This window comes from Podarcis melisellensis (assembly GCF_964234715.1).
Source record: "Podarcis melisellensis genome assembly, chromosome: 6".
NCBI lineage: Eukaryota > Metazoa > Chordata > Lepidosauria > Squamata > Lacertidae > Podarcis > Podarcis melisellensis.
The window spans coordinates 49318358-49341527 of NC_138538.1; the positions used below are offsets into that span (position 1 = coordinate 49318358).

General features: G+C 45.4%; 1 protein-coding gene and 1 long non-coding RNA gene across 16 annotated transcripts in view; one reads left to right on the top strand and one right to left on the bottom strand.

The window, feature by feature from the left end:
* The window catches only part of PTPRF (protein tyrosine phosphatase receptor type F), a 462180-nt gene that overhangs the window by 437292 nt on the left and 1718 nt on the right, over positions 1-23170 (top strand). For all 12 annotated transcript variants that reach the window (XM_081916183.1, XM_081916179.1, XM_081916185.1 and 9 more), the window contains 10 exons: positions 3058-3181; positions 4785-4960; positions 11203-11322; positions 12651-12805; positions 14251-14536; positions 17510-17688; positions 19881-20007; positions 20923-21048; positions 21435-21589; positions 21892-22027. In XM_081916183.1, coding sequence (XP_081772309.1) covers positions 3058-3181; positions 4785-4960; positions 11203-11322; positions 12651-12805; positions 14251-14536; positions 17510-17688; positions 19881-20007; positions 20923-21048; positions 21435-21589; positions 21892-22027 — 1584 coding nt within the window. The remainder of the gene's footprint in view (positions 1-3057; positions 3182-4784; positions 4961-11202; positions 11323-12650; positions 12806-14250; positions 14537-17509; positions 17689-19880; positions 20008-20922; positions 21049-21434; positions 21590-21891; positions 22028-23170) is intronic.
* LOC309372551 overlaps positions 6531-23170 on the bottom strand; it is a 32327-nt gene continuing 15687 nt past the window's right edge. For 3 of the 4 annotated variants that reach the window (XR_014169548.1, XR_014169550.1, XR_014169551.1), the window contains exons 4-5: positions 9906-9970; positions 6531-7424 (exon numbers count right to left, since the gene is read on the bottom strand). This is a non-coding gene — a long non-coding RNA (uncharacterized lncRNA). The remainder of the gene's footprint in view (positions 7425-9905; positions 9971-23170) is intronic. The other variant, XR_014169549.1, reaches the window with a different exon arrangement.

Below are 23170 nucleotides of genomic sequence, written 5' to 3' on the forward strand. Positions count from 1 at the left end.
GCCACTGCAGCCAGTAAATGACCAAAGGCCTGTCTAGACAAAAAAGTATTTGCCTGCCAGCTAAAGGAAAGCTGGGTGGGGGGCAGCCTAACCTACTGTGGAAGAGATTTCCACAATCTTGGAACAACCACCGAGAAGGCCCTCTCTTGTGTCCTCACCAAATGCACCTGTGAAAGTGCACTACTGCCCATTCATCACTTTGTATCTTACCAGTGCAATGGTGGTGTGTGTGTGTGTGTGTGTGTGTGTGTGTGAGAGAGAGAGAGAGAGAGAGAGAGAGAGAGAGAGAGAGAGAGAGAGAGAGAGAGAGTAGACATCTTCCTACTTGTTTGCTGAGGGTATTACCATATTTATTGAAATGTGGCCTGAAATATAATATTAGGCTTGGGATGGGCTATATTTGCTATGCTTGTCTTGAGCTGTAAAAAAATCCTGCCAAGAAACAAATGCTTCCCTACCATTGATTTATTGCAAAGAGAGGATAGTTTACAAAAAACACAAATGGAATTCCTCTCTGCTGGGGGAAAACAAAAGACATCTGGGTGCCAAATGGTCAGGTCCAGGTAGCTATGGACCAGAAACCTGGCTTGTTTCTGTTATGTGTGACATGTGCTTAGTGTGACTTGAGCCCTAGCCTTGAGCTGCAGAGAGCTGGGCTGTGTCTACTCCTGCCACTTTGCACTGCACTGCCTGCTTATTACTCTGATAATAGAAGATTATAGGGTTCCTGTTGGAAACGTCTATTTACATCCTGCATTTCCCAAACCACCTATTAGCAGTGCTGTGATGTCATATCCTCCCTGCTGAGACAGTGGAAATCTCTTTTGTGTGCTGCATTGCTCTTCTTTGAAAGGAATACCCATTGCCACTGAACCTAACATGGGATGCTGTTTTCCTGAAAGGCCTGTGCAATTTCTTGGACTTAAACCTGTCATTCCTCCAAGTGAACCAGCCCGTGTGCGTTTTTGTTTATGACTGCCTCAGCCTGTTGCCCCTGTAATGCAGTGGGAGAAAAGCCCTTAGACAAGTAAACTTCCCAGCAGTGGTTGGGAGGAGTCAGACTAGGAGAAGTGCCAACACTACCTATACTGAGCTGCTTCGACTTTGTTGCTCATGTGCATTCTACTATTCTATAAGGTGCTTGCTCTGGTTTTGCCCAGACAGTTTTGTCTGCCATGCTGTGCCCGTGGGAAACTGAAAAAGCAGCTCTCTGTCCATTGCAGTCTGCATCATGTAGGACTGTTACCTAAATTGCCATGTCAGGCATGAAACAGATCGCATGCCAAGTGTTAACTGGATATCACAATCGGGTGTTTTAAGTTTTGCAGGAGAGCAGGCAGTAGTTGCCGACCTAGTCCTGCCAACTACACTGAGAATTGTGGCAAAAACATTGATCAAAGCAGACCAGTGCATTGGATACATATGCTTGGATGGGCACAGCTTCTCCAGCATTTGCTCCATGAACCCATGTTGAAGATGCAGGTGTGAGTTCTCAGCCACTCAAAAATGAAGGAACTTGTACATAGAATTATAGAGTATGATCCAGCTGAGAGAGATTTCTCTGGCTGAGCCCACGTAAGAGGAACCAACTGCTAAAGTTCCTATTTAAATTCCACCTGAGTGCTTCTCCACAACCTGTTTCCCGTAGAAGGCAGGAAAGGAACATTTACTCTGCAGTCCTGTACTTCTGTAGGACGACGTAGGGTTGAATGGTGTTTTTCCTTCCTTTCATTGTTCTTTAGTTTTCTGGCAGTTGCACATTTGACTTACTGTAAAAAAAACCTCCCTTTTTACTAGTAGCTCTGGTTAGCCTGACACAGTAGATATCACTGTGGCATGAAGTGGGGAGAGGATTTAAGCGTTCAGGGATTTGGGTCTGGTTTAAAGGCCAAATTTATATGGTGATCTGCAAAAGGGTCTAGGTACCAGGGTGGTTGTATCTTTGCTGCAGAGTACTGTTGAAAGGAATTTGCAGGATTGAAACAACAATTGGAATAAATGATTAACTCTTAATCCACCCACAGAGCACGTTCCGAGATGCTTTATTCCCAGATGATTATTTGCCACATCAAGTGGTGGGAAAGCAGCTGGAGAGGTTGCAAGGAAAAGGTTGATTATATACACACCATTTCCTCCCTACATATCATGCCTCACTGGTGTGCAGAGGAGAAAGAGAGACTTGCATTAGAATCATAGAGTTGGAAGAGATCTTTGAGATCATCTCATCTAGCCTGCTGAATGCACAATTTATAATGCATGATTAAACTACAGCACTTCTGACAGACCTACTGAAATACCTCCAGCAAAGGAGAGCCCATCACCTTCCAAGGCTCTCTGTTCACTGTCAAAACAGTTCTTACCATTAGCAAGTGTCTCCTAATATTTGGTCAAAAAATGCTCCCTTGCAATTTTCATACAATGGTTCCAATCCTGCCATCTGGAGCAACACAGACTCATCCTAGATGCACAGACTCATCCTAGATGCAAACAACACTGTTCATGCCTAAGAGAGAATATATCTACTATACATGTTTGCTTCTGTCCTCTAGCTTATTTTTAAAGATGTTTCAGTATTTTGCCCAATAATGCCTCTAAGACAGTTGGGAGTTTATTTTTTCACTGGGCACAGATTTGCAGAGATGTTGCACATCAGAGGATTTACTCATGAGACAACTTTCACCAACTCAAGATGAATCACTGTTTTTGACTTTTAGAGAATTCACACAGTGCAAAAAGTATTTAATTGCTGCATTGATTGTAAAGGGCCAGTTCAATTTTTGGGGTTGACTTTCAAGATAGGCAAGGCTCCCCCCCCTTTTTTTGTCTGCCCAGACTGAATGTGCCGATGGCAAATCAATCTGAAAGCTGATTCACAATATCTTGTATGTGAAACTTTCTTTCCATACTGTTTCACATTCTAGGGTGGCTGGTGTTTATTTCAGAGTTGAAAGGTATACATGCACACAGAAGTGTGAAAGCTTGTAATCGTGCCATGAATTGAGAGAGACAGAAAGAACTTGTGTTTTAGCACTCCTTTTCTCCTCTTCTTTGTTGCAGTCGATTGATCCCGGGCAGCAGTTCACCTGGGAGAACTCCAACCTGGAAGTGAACAAACCAAAGAACCGCTATGCAAACGTGATTGCCTATGACCATTCACGTGTCATTCTGACCTCCATTGATGGTAAGTGTTGTTAGCAGCACCTCATGCTAACAAAATTCTCAGTGCATCAGACCTGAGGTTCAAATCCCCGTTTCATGTGATGTCAAGTAACTGTACCATGTTCCAGCTGGCAGAATAACTTAGAGGGTATCATTCTAGTGGACTCAGTGACCCAAAGAGTTCATGGTTTCCTTACTGGGTTTTTTTCACTGAATCACATTCTGAGAACCCATGCAAATCAGCCTTTAAACACATTACCATTCTAAAAACTTTTAAGGAAACAGAACTCAAGCAGCCTGTCTCTGTCAGCAGTCATAATCTAGAGTCACATCTGGGCAGCTTTTGTAGGCATTGATGGTTGGAAGGGGGTACACTTGGGTCTTGGTACTCCTCCAAATCTGCTACTTAATAAAGGTTGAAGACAGACAACAGCTTCTTCAGAGAACATAACAAAAGCCTGCTGGATCTAGCCAATGCCCCATCTAGTTCAGCATCCTGTTTCACAGTGACCAACGGGAAGTCCACAGGCAGGATTCAAGCACAAGAGCCCTTTCCCTTCCTGTGGTTTCCAGCAACTGATATTCAGAAGCATTACTGCTTCCAACTGTGGAGACAGAGCATAGCCATTGCTGGTAGTAGCCATTGATAGCCCTCTCCTCCATGAATTTGTCTAATCTTTTAAAACCATTCAGGTTGGTGGCCATCGCTACCTCCTAGGGGAGAGCTTTCCATAGTTTAACTGTGTGCTTTGTGAACAAGTTCTTTCTTTCTTTCATGTGTCCTGAATCTTCCAACATTCAGCTTCATTGGATGTCTGCAGCTTCTGGTGTTATGAGACAAGAAGAAAATCTTCTCTATCCCCTTCCTCCATATCATGCATACTTTTATAAAGTTCTATCATGTCACCTCTTACTCTCCTTTTCTCTAAACTAAAAAATGTAAAATGCTGCAAGCTTTCTTGAAAGGTTGAAAGAGTTATCTCTGCTTCCCCCTCCCCCTTTGTATGGTTTACTCCTTCCTGTTCAGCTCTGGTAAACAGGTTTGCAGGGTTTTGTCCAGTTTCAGAATTGGAAAACCCATTTTATCACTGAAAATTGGGCAGAAGTAAACTGTGCTCCAGGGGTCGAGAACATTTGCAGACTACAGGTTGTATTCTCCCCTGGACAACCTTTCAGGGAACACATGCCAGTACTGGGTGGCAGCTGAAGCAAAAATGGCAGAGCAGCAAATGCTAATGTTTTACCTTTTGTACAGCTGGCTAGTTACACACATCCCTTTTTATCCTCCACCCAGGCATGTGTAAGGCATTATCAGAGTTCCATGACACATTCCAGCCAGGCAAAAACACTCAAAGAGAGTGTGATGCAGGGTCAGTGAGGGGCATGCCTGGGGAGGGTGTACTTGACCAGATGGAGAGGTATGGGGGGCTGTGTTTGGCCCCCAGTCCAGAGGTCCCCCACCCCCAGAGTACATCATAGGAAGCCTCTCCCCAACCACTTTCACATCTCTTAACAACTATTCCCTGTAGTACAGTCTGTTTCCACTACCAGCATGGTCCAGGATTCTGGCTACCACCTTGTCTTCTCAACCCCCTGATGGTGCATCCTCTTCCTTTGTCATGCAGGTGTTCCTGGAAGTGACTACATCAATGCTAATTACATTGATGGCTACCGGAAGCAGAATGCCTACATTGCAACACAAGGGCCTTTGCCAGAGACACTCAGTGACTTCTGGAGGATGGTATGGGAACAGCGCACAGCAACTATCGTCATGATGACCCGGTTGGAGGAGAAGTCTCGGGTATGGACAAGTGCAATCTTCTCTTCTGGGCAGAGATAAGTCAGAGAAATGTGGTGCATGTTGATTCTGTGCGTGCAGTGCAGCTGAGATTAGTAGCAGCCTTATATGGTACTGTGACATGGGGCAAGGGGTCCTAAGTGCAGGCCTCTGAGGAAAATAGAATATAACATTATAGACAAATATGGTACTAGGATTTTAATGCCAGCCTGATCATCAAGCATAGCCTCCCCACCTTGACCAGTTCTAGAAATCCATAACTGAATAGTTTTTATATCAGATTCCAACGGCCTAAATGAGCGATGTGACATGGGGGAATGGTATTTTCTATGGCTGTTTCACAGTCTGATGGAGTTTTTGCTTCATCAGTGAATCATGGTGGGAATCTTATCCCATAGAGCTACATACAAAGAATAAAAACTCAGCATGGCTTCCTGTGTGAAACATTGGCTTGGGAGGCAGGGCTGTGGAGCTCCTCTCCAGCCTTATGCTCAAAGGCATAATGCAGATGTTCAAAGGCATTCAAAGTGGGAGGAAGGAATCGGAACCGTTGTGGCAAGTCCCCATCACCTTGCTGGACCCAACTTCCATTCATTAGAGGACAAGTTTCTATACAAGCAACAACTCTTCATTTATGTTTGATGTATTGCACACGACCAACACGTACAAGCAGTGCTGGGAACCCAGAAAATGAACCTGGAAATATGGAGCTCCCTTGACAGTCCTCCTGGCTCATGAGGAGACCTTCCCCAGAGCCCAAAGAGGACCTCAATGTGAGCTGGAGGGGCACCAGGGCTTGCTCAGCTGATGCATGGGGAAGCAGCAACAGTGATTGTGCCACCCCACGTCAGCTGTTTGGCAGGGAGGTTGAGCAACTCAGTAAAGCCCCACTGCCCCTCCAGCTCGCAAGGAAACCCTCTTTGGTGGGTCTAGGGTGAGTCTCCATGCAAGCCACTAGGATTCTCCAAGTTGCTCCCCATTTTACACAATTTTATGTATGCATGCAGGGGCCCAGAATGTAGCTACCACATAAATGGAGAGTTGCTTTTTAGTATGATATGTGCTGGCAAAGGGGGCAGGGGAGGCTCTTCATGCATAGGCTATTGTGCAGATGTGTCCTCCAACACATGGAGGTCAGACACAACAAATAGTGAGATCTGATTTCAATCCCTATCCCCATGTTTACTCTTTGAATGTGCACAGGGATTTCTGAAGGGTTCTTTCACCCCCATATAGCTGTGCCCTTCCCAGTTGCCTGGGTGTCACTGAGCTTAAGATGCATGTATTTAAAGATATCCTCAGAGACATGGATTTCAGTGTGGAGAACCTTGGGCGGAGGGTTCCCCAGAAAGTACCATCTTTTGTAGTGAACATTTATGCTCACAGAATATTTTATGTTTCCATGCCAACCACAGGGCAGGGAGATGTGCACTTGGACTGTGGTTTACTCGTCTCTTTAGTCAAATAGACTTGAGTCGGGAGATTGGAAATGGGGAATTTGCAGAGAGAGGGAAGTAGCTGAATGAAGGGGGGTGATGTATGTGGAGGGAGAAAAGACAAACGCAGGCATGTATCCTTCCTTGCTTTGCTGAGTTTTATTGCTGAAAGCAGAACACCGGTGCTTTGTGTGATAAGAGGACAACAGAACTGAGTTACAGAGAGTGCAATAGGGACCAGCCTATGCTCCATCCTAGGCAAAAAGGAATCAACCCCAGATTCTTGTCGGTATTGATGGATGGTGTGTGGGGGGGTACCTGTTAAGTGTATCTCCCCCTGCCCCCTTAAGCATTCAGTCAGCAGTGTGAAAGTAGCCTCCTTCATCGTGGATTTGCACAGCTGTTGCTAAGTCTTTGCCAGTGCCTAATAAGAAATGCTAGGCTGGATCAGACCAGTGGTCCATATAGTTGACTTCCTGACACTGCCCCCACCCCCAAATATAATAGACATTTTTACAAATTAGGAATGAGAATGAGAATATGTTCTCTGTTGCTATTCTCCCACCATCTGACGTAGTGGCCATTTATGTTTCCTTCCCATATTTTATCTAGCCTGATTTGAAAACAATTTGTTCTAGCTGCATAACAGCATTCTGCAGCGAAGTTAATCATGCATTCTGTAGCGAAGTTTGTTTAACTAAAAAAACATTCGTTTTAATTTCAATGAATAGCCTCAAGGTTTATGACAATTTCCCCTTGTCATTCTTCCTATACCATTCTTGATCTCTAACCAGCCCCTCCTCAGTAATGTTTTCCCCCCAAAGCTAAATAACCCTCAAAACCGTTTTCCACAAGGATTATTGACCTGTTGTATTTTCTTGTCCTTTTCTGTACCAGCTGCTGTCCTATAATGCCCCTTTTTTGTGGGGAGGGCAACCAGAGTGATACGCAGTCACACCAAATACTGCCATATACATAAAACGGATACAATAGGGAAAAAGAGGACAGGGGGTTGTTGCACTGTGTTCATTCTAGAAAAAAGCAGAGGTAGGGAATAGGTTGGTTCTGAAAGTGTTTGTGAACTTAAAGCTAACCTAGTTTTCTGGAGCAGGTAATGACTGCTGCAAACATACCAAAGTGGCAGCAACTTTGTGTGCCAAGCAACTTCGTGCATGAAGCAGTTCCCCACCACCACTCCAATGCAATTCTTCTCCTTCACGTTTGTCTTGAGAGAGCTAAAATTGTGAGAATAGGTTGAGAGTTAGTTTGCACAAACAGTTTGCCAAGTAGACATGCCTCCATGTGCTTGCATTTAAGCAGCAGACACATTATTTGTCTATGGTTATTGACTGGGCCATGGAACTCCAATACAGGCTTTTCAGTTTTAGAATAGTGCTTGCATTTAAGGTAAACATGAAATGACCCTTTTTTGTGTGTCAGAATAAATGAATATCCAAAGTCCAGTTTGCTTTGTTTTGGGGCTGTCCAGCTATCAGAAGATGCTCCACAGAGTGTGTTTTTCCAAGATAACATGTTCTGTAAGGCCCTTTGGGCACTTGTCTCTCTCCTGCCTTGCTGCTTGTTGAGATGCACATTATCTCCTAGTAGCACACTTCCCCTCCTCCCCCTCCTAATTACTTCCTATGACATGGAGGATGCAGTAGTACCCTCAAGGTGACATACTTCAGTGAGTTAGCATACCATCCAGCCAAGTATGGTGGGTAGGGAAGATTCACTGACACACTTGTTCCTCTGCATTGAACTGAGTTCATACCACTACTCTTTAGAAGCCTGCCTTACTACCAGTCACAGATATGATGCACCCACATCAAGGGAACCATCAATTAAATAGTCATAGTAGCTTCAGGGTGGAATCAGACAAACAGGTACCTGATGGGTGGGAGTAAAAGATTGACCTAAACCAGGCATAGGCAAACTTGGCCCTCCAAATGTTTTGGGACTACAACTCCCATCATCCCTGACCACTGGTCCTGTTAGCCAGGGATGATGGGAGTTGTAGTCCCAAAACAACTGGAGGGCCAAGTTTGCCTATGTGTGATCTAAACGCTAACCTAGCTCTTGGGGATTCTCCAAGTGAAAGGGTTCACTTTTAACATCTGTCTTTTTCAGTGCTTATTCAAGCTTGCCCCTTTTCTTATCTCCATGCTGTCTCCCAGCCTAGGACCTTAGAGAGCGGTTTCAGATGAGTGCTAGCAGGTAGCACTTTCTCAGGCCCAGCAGCAATGCTGTGTGTGGGTATTGTCGCTCTGGACTTTGACCTCGTGGATTTGGGGAGCTCAATGCTTCAAAAGGTTTCCACATCTTCTGAAGGGCAAGCAATACGGGGGGGGGGGTATCTATTTGGTGCCTTGTTATGACCTGCAGGGCCTGGCAGCTTAGTGGTACATATCATCCTCACCTTTCATGTTTGCATACTACATAAAAGCATATTCATTCACTGCCTCCAAAGCTTTTGCAATTGGCAGCAGAATCAGCAATATGTGAGTCTCCAGGCCCTATGTGTTCTGGGGAATTGGCACAGACTACCTTTTCCATAGGAAACTTCCCTTGCACTCTCCCAGTTTCTGCACTGCTCAATAGAAAGTGCCCTGAAGCCCAGGTATATTAGAGACCTCTCATCCCATTTTGCAGACAGTGGGTCTTGGGATGTGGCCTGCCTGGTAAAGATATATTCTAAACCAGCTGTTCTTCCTTTGTAGCACTTGTATTAAGGGGGTCTCCTTAATTTCCCAGCAACTGAGGGAGCCACTGGGCACTGCCAGCAGTAAATGAATTTCCAGGTTGTAAGCGTGTTCGTGACATTAATGAGAAGCGAGTGATGCCAGAAGAAAGACTCTCTTATCTGGTTTAGTGCCATCGTGCATCAGCTTCAGCATAAAATTTACAGAGCTTGAAAATGGGGCATAAACATTATGGGTAAATTTGGCAGAAAATGTGAGTGACTCTTATCTGGTCATGAATAAATAATTTTCAATTACCAGTTTGGGCTTTGCTATTAAACCCTAGGATAGAGTACTTGAAAGTTTGTTTTCTGTTTGAACATAAACACTGTAGTCTCCCGAGTTGGGCAGGAAAAGGGTGACATTTGCTGAAGAAGCAGTTGGACACAGCCAGGCCTGTGCTGCCATTTGCTATATTAGCTGTCACTTGGGTGAGGCAGCTTACCAGTAAGCCAGACAACAGACCTTCCTTCTTGAGCACATACTTCTGTGACCTCAGGAGAACCAGGATCCCAGCTACCTGTAGCTCCTCTACAGACTTCCCCAACTGCCCAGGAAGTTGCTTCTGACCTTAAGCAGTGATTCTGAAGTGGAAGAAGTTGTACCCCAGCAGTTCTAGGGTGCACTTAAATCTCTTATCTAGGAATGTTTACTAAGCCCACCCATTAAAATATCCTCAATTAACAGGCGGAACACCAATGATTTCTAATTAGGGTGTTGTTCCATGTCCTCCATTCCCTAGAAACACACACAGCTAATAATTGAGGTTACCATTACTTGACAGGTCCAGATGATCCTCATTCATTCTCCCTTGTAGAGGTTCTGTTGTAGCCAGGCTTTAGTTGGGAAGGAAAAATAGGGAGAGGCAGAATAGGAAGCAGAGTGCAAGGGACGGTTGGGTGGATAGGTGAAGCAGGAGGTGGAGAGGAATAGCAGCAGACACACATTGAATTTAGTTTTTAAAATATGGAAGATTTGGGCAAAGGAACAAGACATCTTCCCTGTCACCTCTCTCCACCATGGAATAGAGGAGCAAGTCTATGCAGAGAGCAATTTACATGCAGGAAAATATGTTAGTGCTTCCCACTAATGCATCTTAGTCAAATGGGAGTGGGAAAATTCATCCTTGCTGTGTGGACTGCCCGCAGCGCAGTTATAGACAGGAAGTACACTTCCAGGTCTTGGGCTTTGACAAAGAGAAAGAACTAGATGAAAATATAGTTTATAGCTTGATGCATCTCTCACATATTTGGCACCTTCCCAGCAAAGCAGGCCAATCCTACTTCAGCAGAGAGCAGCATTTTCAGCTATCCTTTAGAGGGGCTCCTTCTAGCAGGCATACACAGGCATTTCTTCGGGGCCTGGAGAAGCCCCAAAATGTCCATTCCGTGGCTCCGTTTGACTCTTTTCTCTTGCTAGACTTTTTTTTGGTTCAAACTGGCTGTCTCAGTTGTCCTTACTCTGTCCCCACTTAGAGGATCTTCTCCCCTCCTGCTGTCTGCTGGAGAGGACATTGCCAGTGACCGTCATGGCAGGAACCCTGGCAGATTCCCAAGCAGAGGATGATAGACTGTGGCCAGGCTTCCCACATTCACCACTGAGGGGGAGGAAAGATCAGTACATTTGTCTACAGACACCAATCTTCTCAAAGAGCAGGGAAAGGACAGAAAATTACAGGGGAAGAAATTGCTTTTGAATAGACCATTTCTCTCTGTTGCACTCCCCTTGCCCATTAACATTCTTGTTCCTTATTCCTACCTTTGAGCACCAAGCATCTTGTCTTTCCTTGTTTCCTACCAGACCATCCAGTATTACTGGCCTTTTGCAGAACAAAGTAGAGGGTCAAACAAAAATACCTACTTGCTTTGTAAACCTCAGCCAAATGCAGTAAAGGTGTTTTGCATTTCTACACTACTCAGAGTGGGTCCACACCAGCCACTGGCTCCTAGCAGGGGCAATTTGAGTAAGGCGAGAAAACCAGGCTCTGAGGTATCTTAGGGGCATATGTGGAGCCTATTGATAACTTCACCCCCAAACACTGACCCATTATTCCTTTTTCTCATTGCAGGTGAAGTGTGACCAGTACTGGCCAGGCCGTGGTACAGAGACCTATGGACTGATCCAGGTGACATTGCTGGACACAGTTGAACTTGCCACGTACACAGTTCGGACATTCGCCCTCTACAAGGTAAAGGAGGAAGGAAAGTGTGGGCAGCCAAGGTCTTGCAAGAGCGCCCAGGAAGTATCTTTCCCAGAGAGTTACATGAAAGTGCAAGGACTTATACTGACTCTTTCACAGATGCTTGAAGTGAGAGAACCCATCATCAAATACAGGCTGAAGTGGAAGAGCCATCTACACACATTTCACTCCCAGCCCAGTCTTGCCTTATTCTGCCAAGGACCTTATTCTTTGTGCATCTTGGCCTTTCAGTGAAGGCCAAACCATGTGTTCTCATTGTGCTGGTGAACTAACCTGAAGGTTACAATGGCCTGAGGAATTCCGTCTATCTATACAGCTATTAGCCATGGCTCTCAAAGCAGCTGATAAAATACAGCAAAAAACAAATCACAGTGGGCAGCCAAAAATTCAGCATGAAACAAAAATAGAACAGAACAGATTGTGAACATATTGTGAAAGGAAGTGTATGGAATGAATGAGGAACCACCAGTCAGGTGCCACGTGCAGCCCTGAAGCCTCCAAATCTAACCCACAGCCTCCCCTCTTCAGTGTCACACACACACCCAGCAGCAATTGGGCTTGAAACAGCCTTTCATCTGAGCAGACAATAGTCTGTTTTGAAGCCTTAATGTGTGTGGGGGGGGGGGTATGAGTGTGCAGAGTTAGAGAGGAAATAATTAACCCTCCCTTTCCCAGGTATTGAGGCCCCACCACCCAAAGTTGCCCCCTCCCCACAGAAAGCAGCCTTCTATTGGCTCAAACGAGAGGCTGTTTCCAAGAGCAATATTTGTTGAGATTGCAGCTGGGGAGGGAAGAATTAACTGTCCCCTCCCAATCTGCAATCACCATAAAGGTTGCCTCTTTCCCCTCTGGGAATTAGGCTTTCCCCCCCAAGCCTAATTACTTGTAGGGTGGGAGGAGGTGAGTATTAACGTCTGTGTGTGCCATGTAGGATAGTAGTATGTATTTGCTGTGTGTATGGACACTTGAGAGTATAGTCCTCTCTAGATGTTCAGAATGTGGCTGTATGCGCAGGGAGCAGCTACAGTCACAAAAGGCTGCTTACTTCACACAGTCCTCTTCCACAAGTTGGAAGGCATTAAATTTTACCAATTGAAGAGAGCTTTTGTCATCTATCCCTCTGTTTTGGCCCACCCACCATAGGGCTGTGGCCATGAGGCAGTGCAGCCCTTGGGCTGAAACAAAGGGTTTCCCATCCCTGGTGTACAGTTATCCTGAGCCCTGATGTGTCTGAAGGCATGGGATTTCTAAACCAGAGAAAAAGCCCACTGTCCACTGTACCACCACTAGCTGGCATATTTTGGCTTCTTCCATAGAATGGGTCCAGTGAAAAGCGGGAGCTGCGGCAGTTCCAGTTTATGGCTTGGCCTGACCATGGGGTGCCGGAGTACCCTACCCCAATCTTAGCCTTCCTGAGAAGAGTGAAAGCCTGCAACCCCCCTGATGCTGGGCCAGTGGTTGTACATTGCAGGTAAGGACTAGCAGTATAAAGGAATGGGAAGGGCCTGCCAGTCGCTGTATTTTGGCAGGGGTGCACCTGTTGGGATTTACAGTCAGCCTGGCGCCGCTGCTGCTGCTGCAAGAGCAGTGAAATCAGCATTATAGCCCTCTGCTAGCATAAGCAGCACTTTGAAGTCAGTGCCCATCATCACAACACTTAATTCACCATTTTTACCTGAGAAGCAACAACAATATTTTAAAAATTAAAACAGTATGAGAAGCAACATTTCAGAGGGGAATTCTGCATATTTATTTTATATTTATTTTATTGCATTTCTATCCTACTTTTTCCTCCAAGGATCTCAAGGTGGGGTACATGGTTTTTCCTCTCTCCATTTTATCCTCACAACAACCAATGGCAATAATATTGATGACAGAAACCCACAAATCCATCTCACATAAAATGCAAGCATACTTTAGCATCCATAAAATGTGCAATTATTACTCTGTTATTGACTTGCTTCTATTTCCCCCCTGTACCTGAAGGCTTAGGCTAGCTATAACATATTAAAATGAACCTTCAAGGTAGAATATGTAACTGAACCACACAGCAAGATGAAATATCCCAGCACCATGCATACACATTTCAGGAAACTGTTATGCCTAATCTAAACTTACAGCTCAAACATTCATATTCTGCTAACAAGTATGTGCATTCAGAACATGAAAACATATGGGACACCATTCTGCACAAACATACATATGCCATCTATTTACAGAGCATGACACACCATCTGCATGTGCACTCATATAATCTCTTGCTGCACTTCAGGATGGAAAGAAATGACTGCTTCAGCCACAAACATTAGTTCACTAGGAATCAGCATCTTATCTGGCCAGTGATTTATCTCTTGTAGCTGAGTGGGAACTATTACTGAACAAACCACTTCATCACTGCAGCTCTCACGAACTCCTTAGAAACGGTATTTAATGCTCTCCCTTCATGCTCTGGTTCAGATGGGAGTGGTGTATAATTAACACACGCTCTCTCCCTATTAAAACCCTGTTAGGAATTTGACATGAGCAGCGGCAAGGAGATGTCCTGCTGTAGAATTCTTAGCTGCCAGACATCACATTTGTTGTTTGTTGGCATGTTTTTGGTTGTGCTGGTTTGTGCACTGGGAGCAGGACCAAGTTACACACTTCAAAAAGCCTCCACCAAGGAAGATTTGGGTTTGCTGGTTTTGTAAGAAGGAACATTACTCAGAAAGTGTGTACAGGGTGGGGGCAGAGAGACCATAGTGCAGAATCCTCATTCCATTTGCTCTATTCAGGTGTGTCAACCTTCCTCTCTGAGGGTTCTTCGGAGAAAGTGTGAACTTGAGGATTAGCAGTGGGTTGGAGCAGGGCTTGGTGAAGGCTTAGAACTGACTCTAAAGGAAGTACTATTTCATGTTTTGTGCCATGCTTTTACAGCGCCGGTGTGGGCAGGACAGGCTGCTTCATTGTAATCGATGCCATGCTTGAGAGGATGAAGCATGAGAAGACAGTGGACATCTATGGGCATGTGACATGCATGCGCTCACAAAGAAACTATATGGTGCAGACTGAGGATCAGTATATCTTCATCCACGAGGCCTTGCTTGAAGCAGCCACCTGTGGAAACACTGAGGTGCCTGCACGCAACCTCTTTGCTCACATCCAGAAGCTGAGTCAGGTACCTCCGGGTGAGAGTGTCACAGCAATGGAACTGGAGTTTAAGGTGAGCAGAAGAGCATTTGCAATTTTTCCACATGTCAACACACAGAGTGATCAAGGGGCTGCTCAGCTGGAACTGGCACCCCTGCCTGTCATCCCCCACAGATCTGTGAGCAACTATGAAGAGTCGATTCTTGGGTTGAAGGGAGATTTTCTAGGGATAATGATTCTTTTGTAAATTTCTAAACCAGGTAGGAAGTGATTAAAATATATTTGCATTGCAGAGTGAGTGTCCTCGACATTTCCCTCCTAGAACGGCAGCTTCTGGCAAGGATATAAAAAAGCAGATTGATATGAAGTTCTCAGCAACATTGCTTTGCAGAGTGGCTGGCGCTGCATCCAAAATCAGATGCAGATTGGGCATTAGTGGTAATTGATGTCACTATGAACAACTTCGCTGGAAATGCTTCTAGTTTAAATACTTGAGATGTCAACAGCTCCAGTGCCCCCTGCCTTGCTCCACTTGTACTTCTCCCTAGTATGGAGGAGGAGAGAGGGAGGGCCACCGTCAGGCTTAGCTGGCATATTGCCTGGTGCAATTTAAGGAAGTAAAGTCCCCTGGTTGTCACAATTGTCTTTGCTTGCCAGCACCAACACCCACACTTGTGTCGGCTTCACACCAATTTTTTCTTACAGCCTTGATACAGGCTGCAATTTTTGCTAATGCCCACATTCTCCAATGATGTGCATTTGTACAGCAAAGGCTGGGGGGGGGGGAATAGTTCCTGTGGGGAAGCAGTGAAGCATGTAGAGTGTGAAACAGACTGCGGAAGCCCCGCTCTACCCTGGGAATAGCCTCTTGCAAAACAGCAGCCATGGAGTCAAAATATTGACTTGCTGTGGAAACGGCACAAAGCAAAACAGCCTTGCCTCTTTGCTCTGAACACTGCTCACACTGGAGGTTTTTTGGGGGTGGGGATTGGACAAGGCTCTCACCTCCACCTGCACCTATTCCCAATCCCCAATACTTCCCCAAAGGAGAAGTGAACAAGTGGGGGGTGCCATGCTGCTGCTCCTGGATTCTGACATCACTGCTCAATGAACATGAGAGAGGTAATGGCAGCAAGCAAGAGCAGCTGCTGTCACTACTTGCTAGATGGCTTGCTTTGCCCACCACTGGCTTGCTGTCCTCTGCGGGTGAGTGAGCAGAGTGGTAACAGCCTCGCAATGAGAAGAGGAGGAGTTACTGCCGCTTGCTTACTCACTCCAGAAGAGCCAAGGGGCAAGCAGGTGGCAGTGGATGCTGCTCTTTCTTTGCGGCCGCCACCACTCCCAAGAGAGATGATAGAGGAGACTGGTTGAATTGATACTGGTGAGGAGAGTGAACAGCTGTCACTCAGTGGTAGTGGGAACTAGGCCTAGCCTGCTCCCATTGCCAACCAGAGGGAAAGGCAGACATGGAAGCAGGTGGCAGCGTCTGCTTCTTACTGCTGATGCTTATTGCCTGGAAAGTGGAGGCAAGTAGGCAGTGATAATGAGGAGGAACAACAGGCCTCTGGCAGTCAGTAGTAGACCTCAACAGATGTCAGCAGCTCAGATTGCAGCCCTGTTTCTGAAAGCAACTTGGTTGTATGTGCCATGCCATACATCAGAGCAGGAGCCACGGAGTGAAAGAAGTGGATGGGTAGAGCTGCAGTAAGAATTAAGGGGGAAAGGAGTGGAAAGTCAGCTACATGGAGCAAAACAGATTCCTAAGTCCTCATACAATTAGAAAGAAACTGGGCAGAACATCCATAAAGGGTCCCCTAACTCTTTCTGGTAGAGAATGTAAAAAATGGTCCTTTTCCTGCCAAGCAAGGAAGCTGTCCTGCAAGGAGATGAAGCTACTAGGCTAAACAAGGGCTTATCTCCTGGAGCTGTGGAATTAGCACTGAGCAGCTGGGAATGGGTGGTATTTATAGAGGTCCTGTTGGCCGCAGCTCTTCTTAGAGCTGCTAAGAAGTATACATGGGGCTTGCTTTCTCCATCTGAGTAGGTCTAATGAATGGGAGACACTGCTGGGCTCAACCTGAGTTTCAACACTCTCTCTCTCTCTCTCTCTCTCTCTCTCTCTCTCTCTCTCTCTCACACACACACACACACACACACACACACACACACACACAAGCAAGGTCCTAGAGGAGGGGATGTCCCAATATTAAAGTCCCCTTGAGCTGGATGTTTTCTAAGAAGCAGCCTCTGAAGATAGGGAGCTGTGGAGTTTAACCCAGTTGTGTTAAAAACCACCAGAGAGTCCCACTCCCCTTCTTCGTCAGAGGTTTGGGTCCTGATGAGTGCTAACAAACGTCTTAAAATACCAATCTCACAAATTTTGGTATTCTCTGCAATGTCCTGTGCTGAGGCTCCCTCTAAGTATAGGATATTTCAGCCATGGGCCAGAAGTCCCCAGCATGAGACAGAAGGCAAGGGTTGCTCAGAAGAGCAAGGTACATGCTTCTAAGCAGGTCAGGAATGATGTTAGAATGAGTGTTAGTAAGGTGCTAATGAGTAAAAGCAAATAACAAGAGCTCCCAGGGGAAGAATACTATAGATAGAGTGCCTATCTAAGACACACACACACGGGCCTATGTTTTTAGGTGTACATGTAAGATGTTTAGTGTTAACTTGAAGAACAGGGTACGCTCATCATGGAGTTGTGACTGGCTATAGATCCTTGCTGAGCTTGTCTCTGCATCATGGGCAAAATGACCCTGCTCTGGCTGAAAAGACATCCTCCCAGGGTCTTGGCTCCTCAGGACCTTTGCCAGGGTAGGCAGGAATTTTCTTCCTTTTCAAGGCTGCTGGAATGCCCCCTATATTTCATCTGGGCAGAGGGGCTGCTTTAGCCCAGCTTCCTGCATCTTTTGTTACCTCAGTCATTATTCTATGTGGCAGAGTGAATAAATGTGTGTACATCATATGGGAGCTGCTCCTCCCAGAGTAGTTACAACTTCTGTGTGCCCCTGTCCCCCTCTAATCTGTACTTCTCCCCTAACAGCTCCTCGCCAACTCTAAAGCACATACCTCACGATTCATCAGTGCCAACCTCCCCTGCAACAAATTCAAAAACCGCCTGGTGAATATTATGCCCTATGAGCTGACACGGGTTTGCCTGCAGCCAATCCGAGGCGTCGAGGGCTCAGATTACATCAATGCCAGCTTTGTAGATGGCTATAGGTAATGTAGTCATTCTAAACAAGAGTTTAAACTCTCCTCCTGTGATGTTGCTGTGCTGCTGCTTCTCTGTGTTCTTTTTTCTTTACTTTTCTTTTTTTTAAAAATTGATGCTATTATATGGTATCAGTAGAAATCATAACATTAACCACATCCTAAATATTTCAACATTTCATTAATATATTAAAATAATTTTAAACTGAAGCTTACATCCTTAAATAGGCATCTTAGAATTATCATCTGAAATCTAATAAATTGCTAAAATAGTTATGTTCAATATTTAGTTATAAATATATTTATAGTATATAAATTACTTTTAAATTTGAATGTAAGCTGGACAGCTCTGTCTTTCAATAAGAGCACAGACAGTAGCCTTTCATTAGCAAACATGGGGCTTTTTTCAAGCTGCCTATTCCCCAGAGCCTGGGATCCTGATAGAAGTTACCTTTTCCCTCTCAGGCTTTATTAGCCTGGGGGTGACAGGTACTGGCTCCTGCATCCTCAGCTTTTCATTAGCCAAGATACTGCTGGGAACCAACTGTACAGTTCACCTCCCACAATGGGATTGTCTTGCAAAGATGTTCACAGTGCTGCAATAACAGCAACTGAAATGCATCCTGTCACTTGAAAGCAAAGAAACAGTGGGAAGAGCAAATCTGCCTCCAAAATGGACTTGGGGATCCTTGAGGAGGGCTGCACCTTCTACATGGGGGCAAAGGAAGCATTGTCCTATAACTTACTCCCTGCCCCCATCTCTGAGACACCCCATGAGGCTACAAAAACAGCTGTGAATTGGTAGTGCAAAAGATATCTTAGGAGAGCATTTGAGTGGCAGAGGTCCAGCAACATGGGGAGGCTTTTCAGTGCAAAACAGGAGCCTGATGCCAGGCCTCTAGGCTGCTGTGCTGGAAACAGAAGAGCAGATGAGGTCCTGGCCACTTATCTGCTTCAAATTTCAAGTGCCCAGAGTGTGTTAGAGCTGCCACCTCCATGTGTCTGTTGCTGCAAGAGAGCTGCTAAGGTTGGGAGGGGGCGCTGGCAAAAATGTGTGCCAAAGCAGCAGGTGGTAGCATTTCATGTCCTACCTAAACCGTCCCTGCAGGCCCCTGTTTATCTCTTCCCGTCCTTCCCTTTGAAGTGAGCAATCGTTCTCCACTTTATCTAAAGAGATCAATTGGCCCAAGGAGCTACAGACGGCTCTGAAGCTGCATCTTTATTAGCGCCTTTGTTTCTGCCACCTCACCTCCCCCCGCCCCACTCCTGCCTTTTATGATGTCTTATAAATCCACCTTGGAACAGCTTCCATCTCTGTCCCACACATTACAGCTGTCCTACAACAGATTCATTAATTTTTAGCACCAGTGGAGAGATTAAATGAGAGTGGATAAGGCTGAGAGCCTAAGACTACATTCAAGGATCTGTAGTGCCCCATAGTGGTAGAATACAGATGGCACAGATTCTCTTTTCAATTTTCTGACTTATTTTCCTACATATCACTGGGGAAACAGGATTCACTGTCTTCACTGGTAGCATATGTCAGGGTCTGTGTATGTATTTGCTAACTACTGTCTAATTTCTGTGAAGTCAGCAAGGTAGCTAGAGTTTTGCAGTGACAGAAATTCCACCCTTTGGGGTCATGTACAACACGCATACTGTGTTTCCTGCACACCTCAAAGGAACTCACACAATTTTACAAAAAGCTTATTGTAGAGTTGTAGCACTACTCTGGTATTATATTTCACCCCACATGTGCATTTTAGAAGATCCAACTGGTGTAATAACATTAGTTACTCCAACTTATATAATATGCCTCTTCTCACATTGAGTAACTTTGGCTAATTTCTTAGTTGTTGTTTAGTCGTTTAGTCGTGTCCGACTCTTCGTGACCCCATGGACCAGAGCATGCCAGGCACTTCTGTCTTCCACTGCCTCTTAGTACCTTTGTGTTAATACTCTACTTTCATCAAGGGAGCTCTGATAGCCTTATTGATCTCATAGTGGAACAGGTGGTTGTGGGCAAGGACTGCAGAAGGAAGCAGCTAGATGCTATCAGAGATCCAGATGTGTGGCAGAAGTCCTCCTCTCCTCCCCCAGCAAGCCCTTTATCTAGTTCTCTAGACCTAACTGCTAAGCATCTCCTTTCCATCCCAGAAGTGTCAGTCATCTACCACTCTGAAATGTTTGATTCCTTGCAGGCAGCAAAAGGCCTACATTGCCACACAGGGACCCCTTGCTGAAACTACAGAGGATTTCTGGAGGATGCTGTGGGAGCACAACTCTACCATTGTGGTGATGCTGACCAAATTGCGAGAGATGGGGCGGGTAAGCTAGCACCCTCAGCTACCAAGTGATGTCTATTCTGGGGCTGTTTCTCCAGTGAGATTCCAGATGTACGGCCCAGTCTTGGGAGCAAATATTTTGCTTTCATTCTCCTAATGCTAGAGGGGACTGCAGTCACTGCTAAAGGTGAAACTCATTGCACTGAAGTCTTCAGACTGTAACTGTTTTGTGGGAGGGATTCAGTTGCATACGAGTAAATTTAGGTTTGTGCTATTGAAGTGAATTAAAACTCTTGCACAACAACAAAAATGACTTTTTTGTGCTGATGGGAAAATGCACCATGGGAAATGCTGCACATGAAGTCAAATAACCTCTCCACAAACAAATCAGGTGATTGCTGAATAAACAGTGAACATTGTATAACCACCTTGTCAGCTTTATTTAAATAAATCAGAATGTGTGCTCAATAAGCACGCAATCTGCAGGAGTCGTCCATCTCCAGCTACATGGCTGACTAGCTCTGCTGGGACCCAGTTGGTGAACAAGTATCCTCTGCAGCCATCAATGTACTTGATCCCTCTGGCCCACTCAAACTTTAAGAGGAGCTAGCAGCTTCAGGTTTCTTGCTTTGCCGAGAGCCAGCAAAAAAGGGGCATTTGGGCTAGAACTGAGGTTTTCTACCTAGTAACTTGGCATGGAAGAGCAGGCTGATTGCTAATCAGGAAGTCATGGGAAATGGAGGTGTGCAGGAGCAAGGGGAGTCTAATCAATCATATCATGGCAGGAGGGAAGAAATAGATCAGTGTCTTGCTGCGCATATTAGAGCATGGAGTTGTGTGGGTATTGTACTACCCAACAGGACAAGATGTCAAAAGGCACCTCACTCTAAAATATTCAAGCTTCAGTCACATCACACATTTTGACTGTAACAATTCTGACTCTTCCTTTGCTTTTCAGGAGAAATGCCACCAGTACTGGCCAGCAGAGCGTTCTGCTCGGTACCAGTACTTTGTGGTGGATCCCATGGCTGAATACAACATGCCCCAGTACATTCTGCGTGAGTTCAAGGTCACTGATGCCAGGGTGAGTACCACACAGCCTACCCTGAATTCCCCAATATTTATTTCCCATTACTGCTCAGAAATTGCAAGTAGCACAGGACAGAAGGGCTTTATCTTCAACGTGCATCTGATTGTCCATTGCTTTATCACCCTCTGCATTGGTGTTACTGTGTGTCAAGTGGCTGAGACATCTGGAAAGCAGAAGCAAGGATTTCAGTTGTGTTTATATCTACTACACCCTGCTATATAAAACAAAATACTCACTAAGGGGCAAAAGAAATCTGCTTAGGTCGGCTGGGCCTCCCCTCCTCAAGGCTTTTCTGGTACCAGTAGGAAAGGCCTGACCATGAAGGCTGCCATGTGTTTTGAGAGGATGCAGTGACTATATCTCCCTTTAACCACAACTAGGATGGACAGTCAAGAACCATCCGGCAGTTCCAGTTCACGGACTGGCCTGAGCAGGGAGTACCAAAAACTGGAGAGGGCTTCATTGACTTCATTGGGCAAGTTCATAAAACCAAGGAGCAGTTTGGCCAGGATGGGCCCATCACTGTACACTGCAGGTAAGCTCTGCTGTTTGCTTGTCCATGGAAGCTGGCTAGGTGCTGTGTGCCAGTGGTGAGGAGGCTGGGGTCATCAGGGAAATCTAGATTACTACTGCAGAGATGGCCTCACCTTTCTAGGTATAGAAGCCATTTCCTTGGTAAAAGGCAGGGGAAATCTCTGCTTTATAGTTTTGAGCACACAAAAACATTGTGGCACTTGTAGAGAGATATTTTAGCTTTTGGGAAAGCTTCTTTTGATCTTTGTGATCTTTTGATGCTTCAATTCCCTTTCACTGTGTCTCTTTCTCTCTTATGTGCAGTGCGGGGGTTGGACGCACAGGGGTGTTCATCACATTAAGCATTGTACTGGAGCGCATGCGCTATGAGGGCGTAGTTGACATGTTCCAGACTGTGAAGACCTTGAGGACACAACGACCAGCCATGGTGCAAACAGAGGTAAACCACCAGCCACATGCTTGCTGCTGCACAGAGGACTGGGGGCAAGCATTTAGGACCAAAACTTTGCTTTCACTTGCTTTCAGTATGGAAAAGGGATGTAACTTTCTCTGTAAGTAGGCATATTCCATATAAATCACATCAAGCAGCCACCAATCTTGCCCCCATTCCCATGTTGATGTGTTCTATGAGATATATAGGGTATACAATCACTCATAGCCGATTAAGATTGTATTCCATAAACACAGTTTTAACAAAGAGTCCGTAAGTGACTGTGGAGGCCAATTCTGGATCCACACATCCTTCCACAGTGGGGACATTGGTTTCTGGGTGGGAGTTGATCACGGTGTGGATTTGCCAAGCACGCCTTCCTCTTAGCACATTTCTCCCTTGCATCCTGAGTTCGCGTGTCTTCAAAGCCCATGACACCTTTGGTAAAGGCTGTTCTCCAATTGGAGTGCTTGCAGGCAAGTGTTTCCCAATTGTTGGTGTTTATACTACATTTTTTTAGATTTGCCTTGAGACAGTCTTTAAACCTCTTTTGTTGACCACCAGCATTATGCTAAGCTTTGACTGGCACAACTAGTATCTACAGCATCTTCTGAAGCCTGTAAAAGGCTTTAAAAAGGTGAGACAGCTAGATCGGTCAAGACTGATGGAGCCACATCAGAGCACCTTCCAGCCAAGATTTCTCACCATGAGTTAAACCCCACTCTGGGTTAGTCCCAAAAGGTAGTCATGGTTATACTGTGGCAAAAGAACAGTGCCAGCAAGCATTTGCAAAGGATTACACATGGCCAGTGGCTATCCTCTGGTTAAAACCCATGCTGTTTTCTGGTCTAACTTTATGGCAGCTTGGATTGGCCTCTCTTTCACCTGATCAATGCGACCTGTGATTCTGTGCTGTTCTTTGTGTAGTGCAAGGATATCAGAACCAGTGGTTGGATGGGTCGTGAGACGGAGAGCAGAAATCCATTATTCATCCTCCTTTTTATATAGGACATATTTTACTGATGCACCATGAGAGTAAATTACATTGCTAAAAATTCAGTACTTGGGTTTCCCATACAGTCAGCTTGCTGCTCTCCCACCTGCAGTTTAACTGGCACTTCACTCCCAATCTACTGTACTAATCTGAGCAAA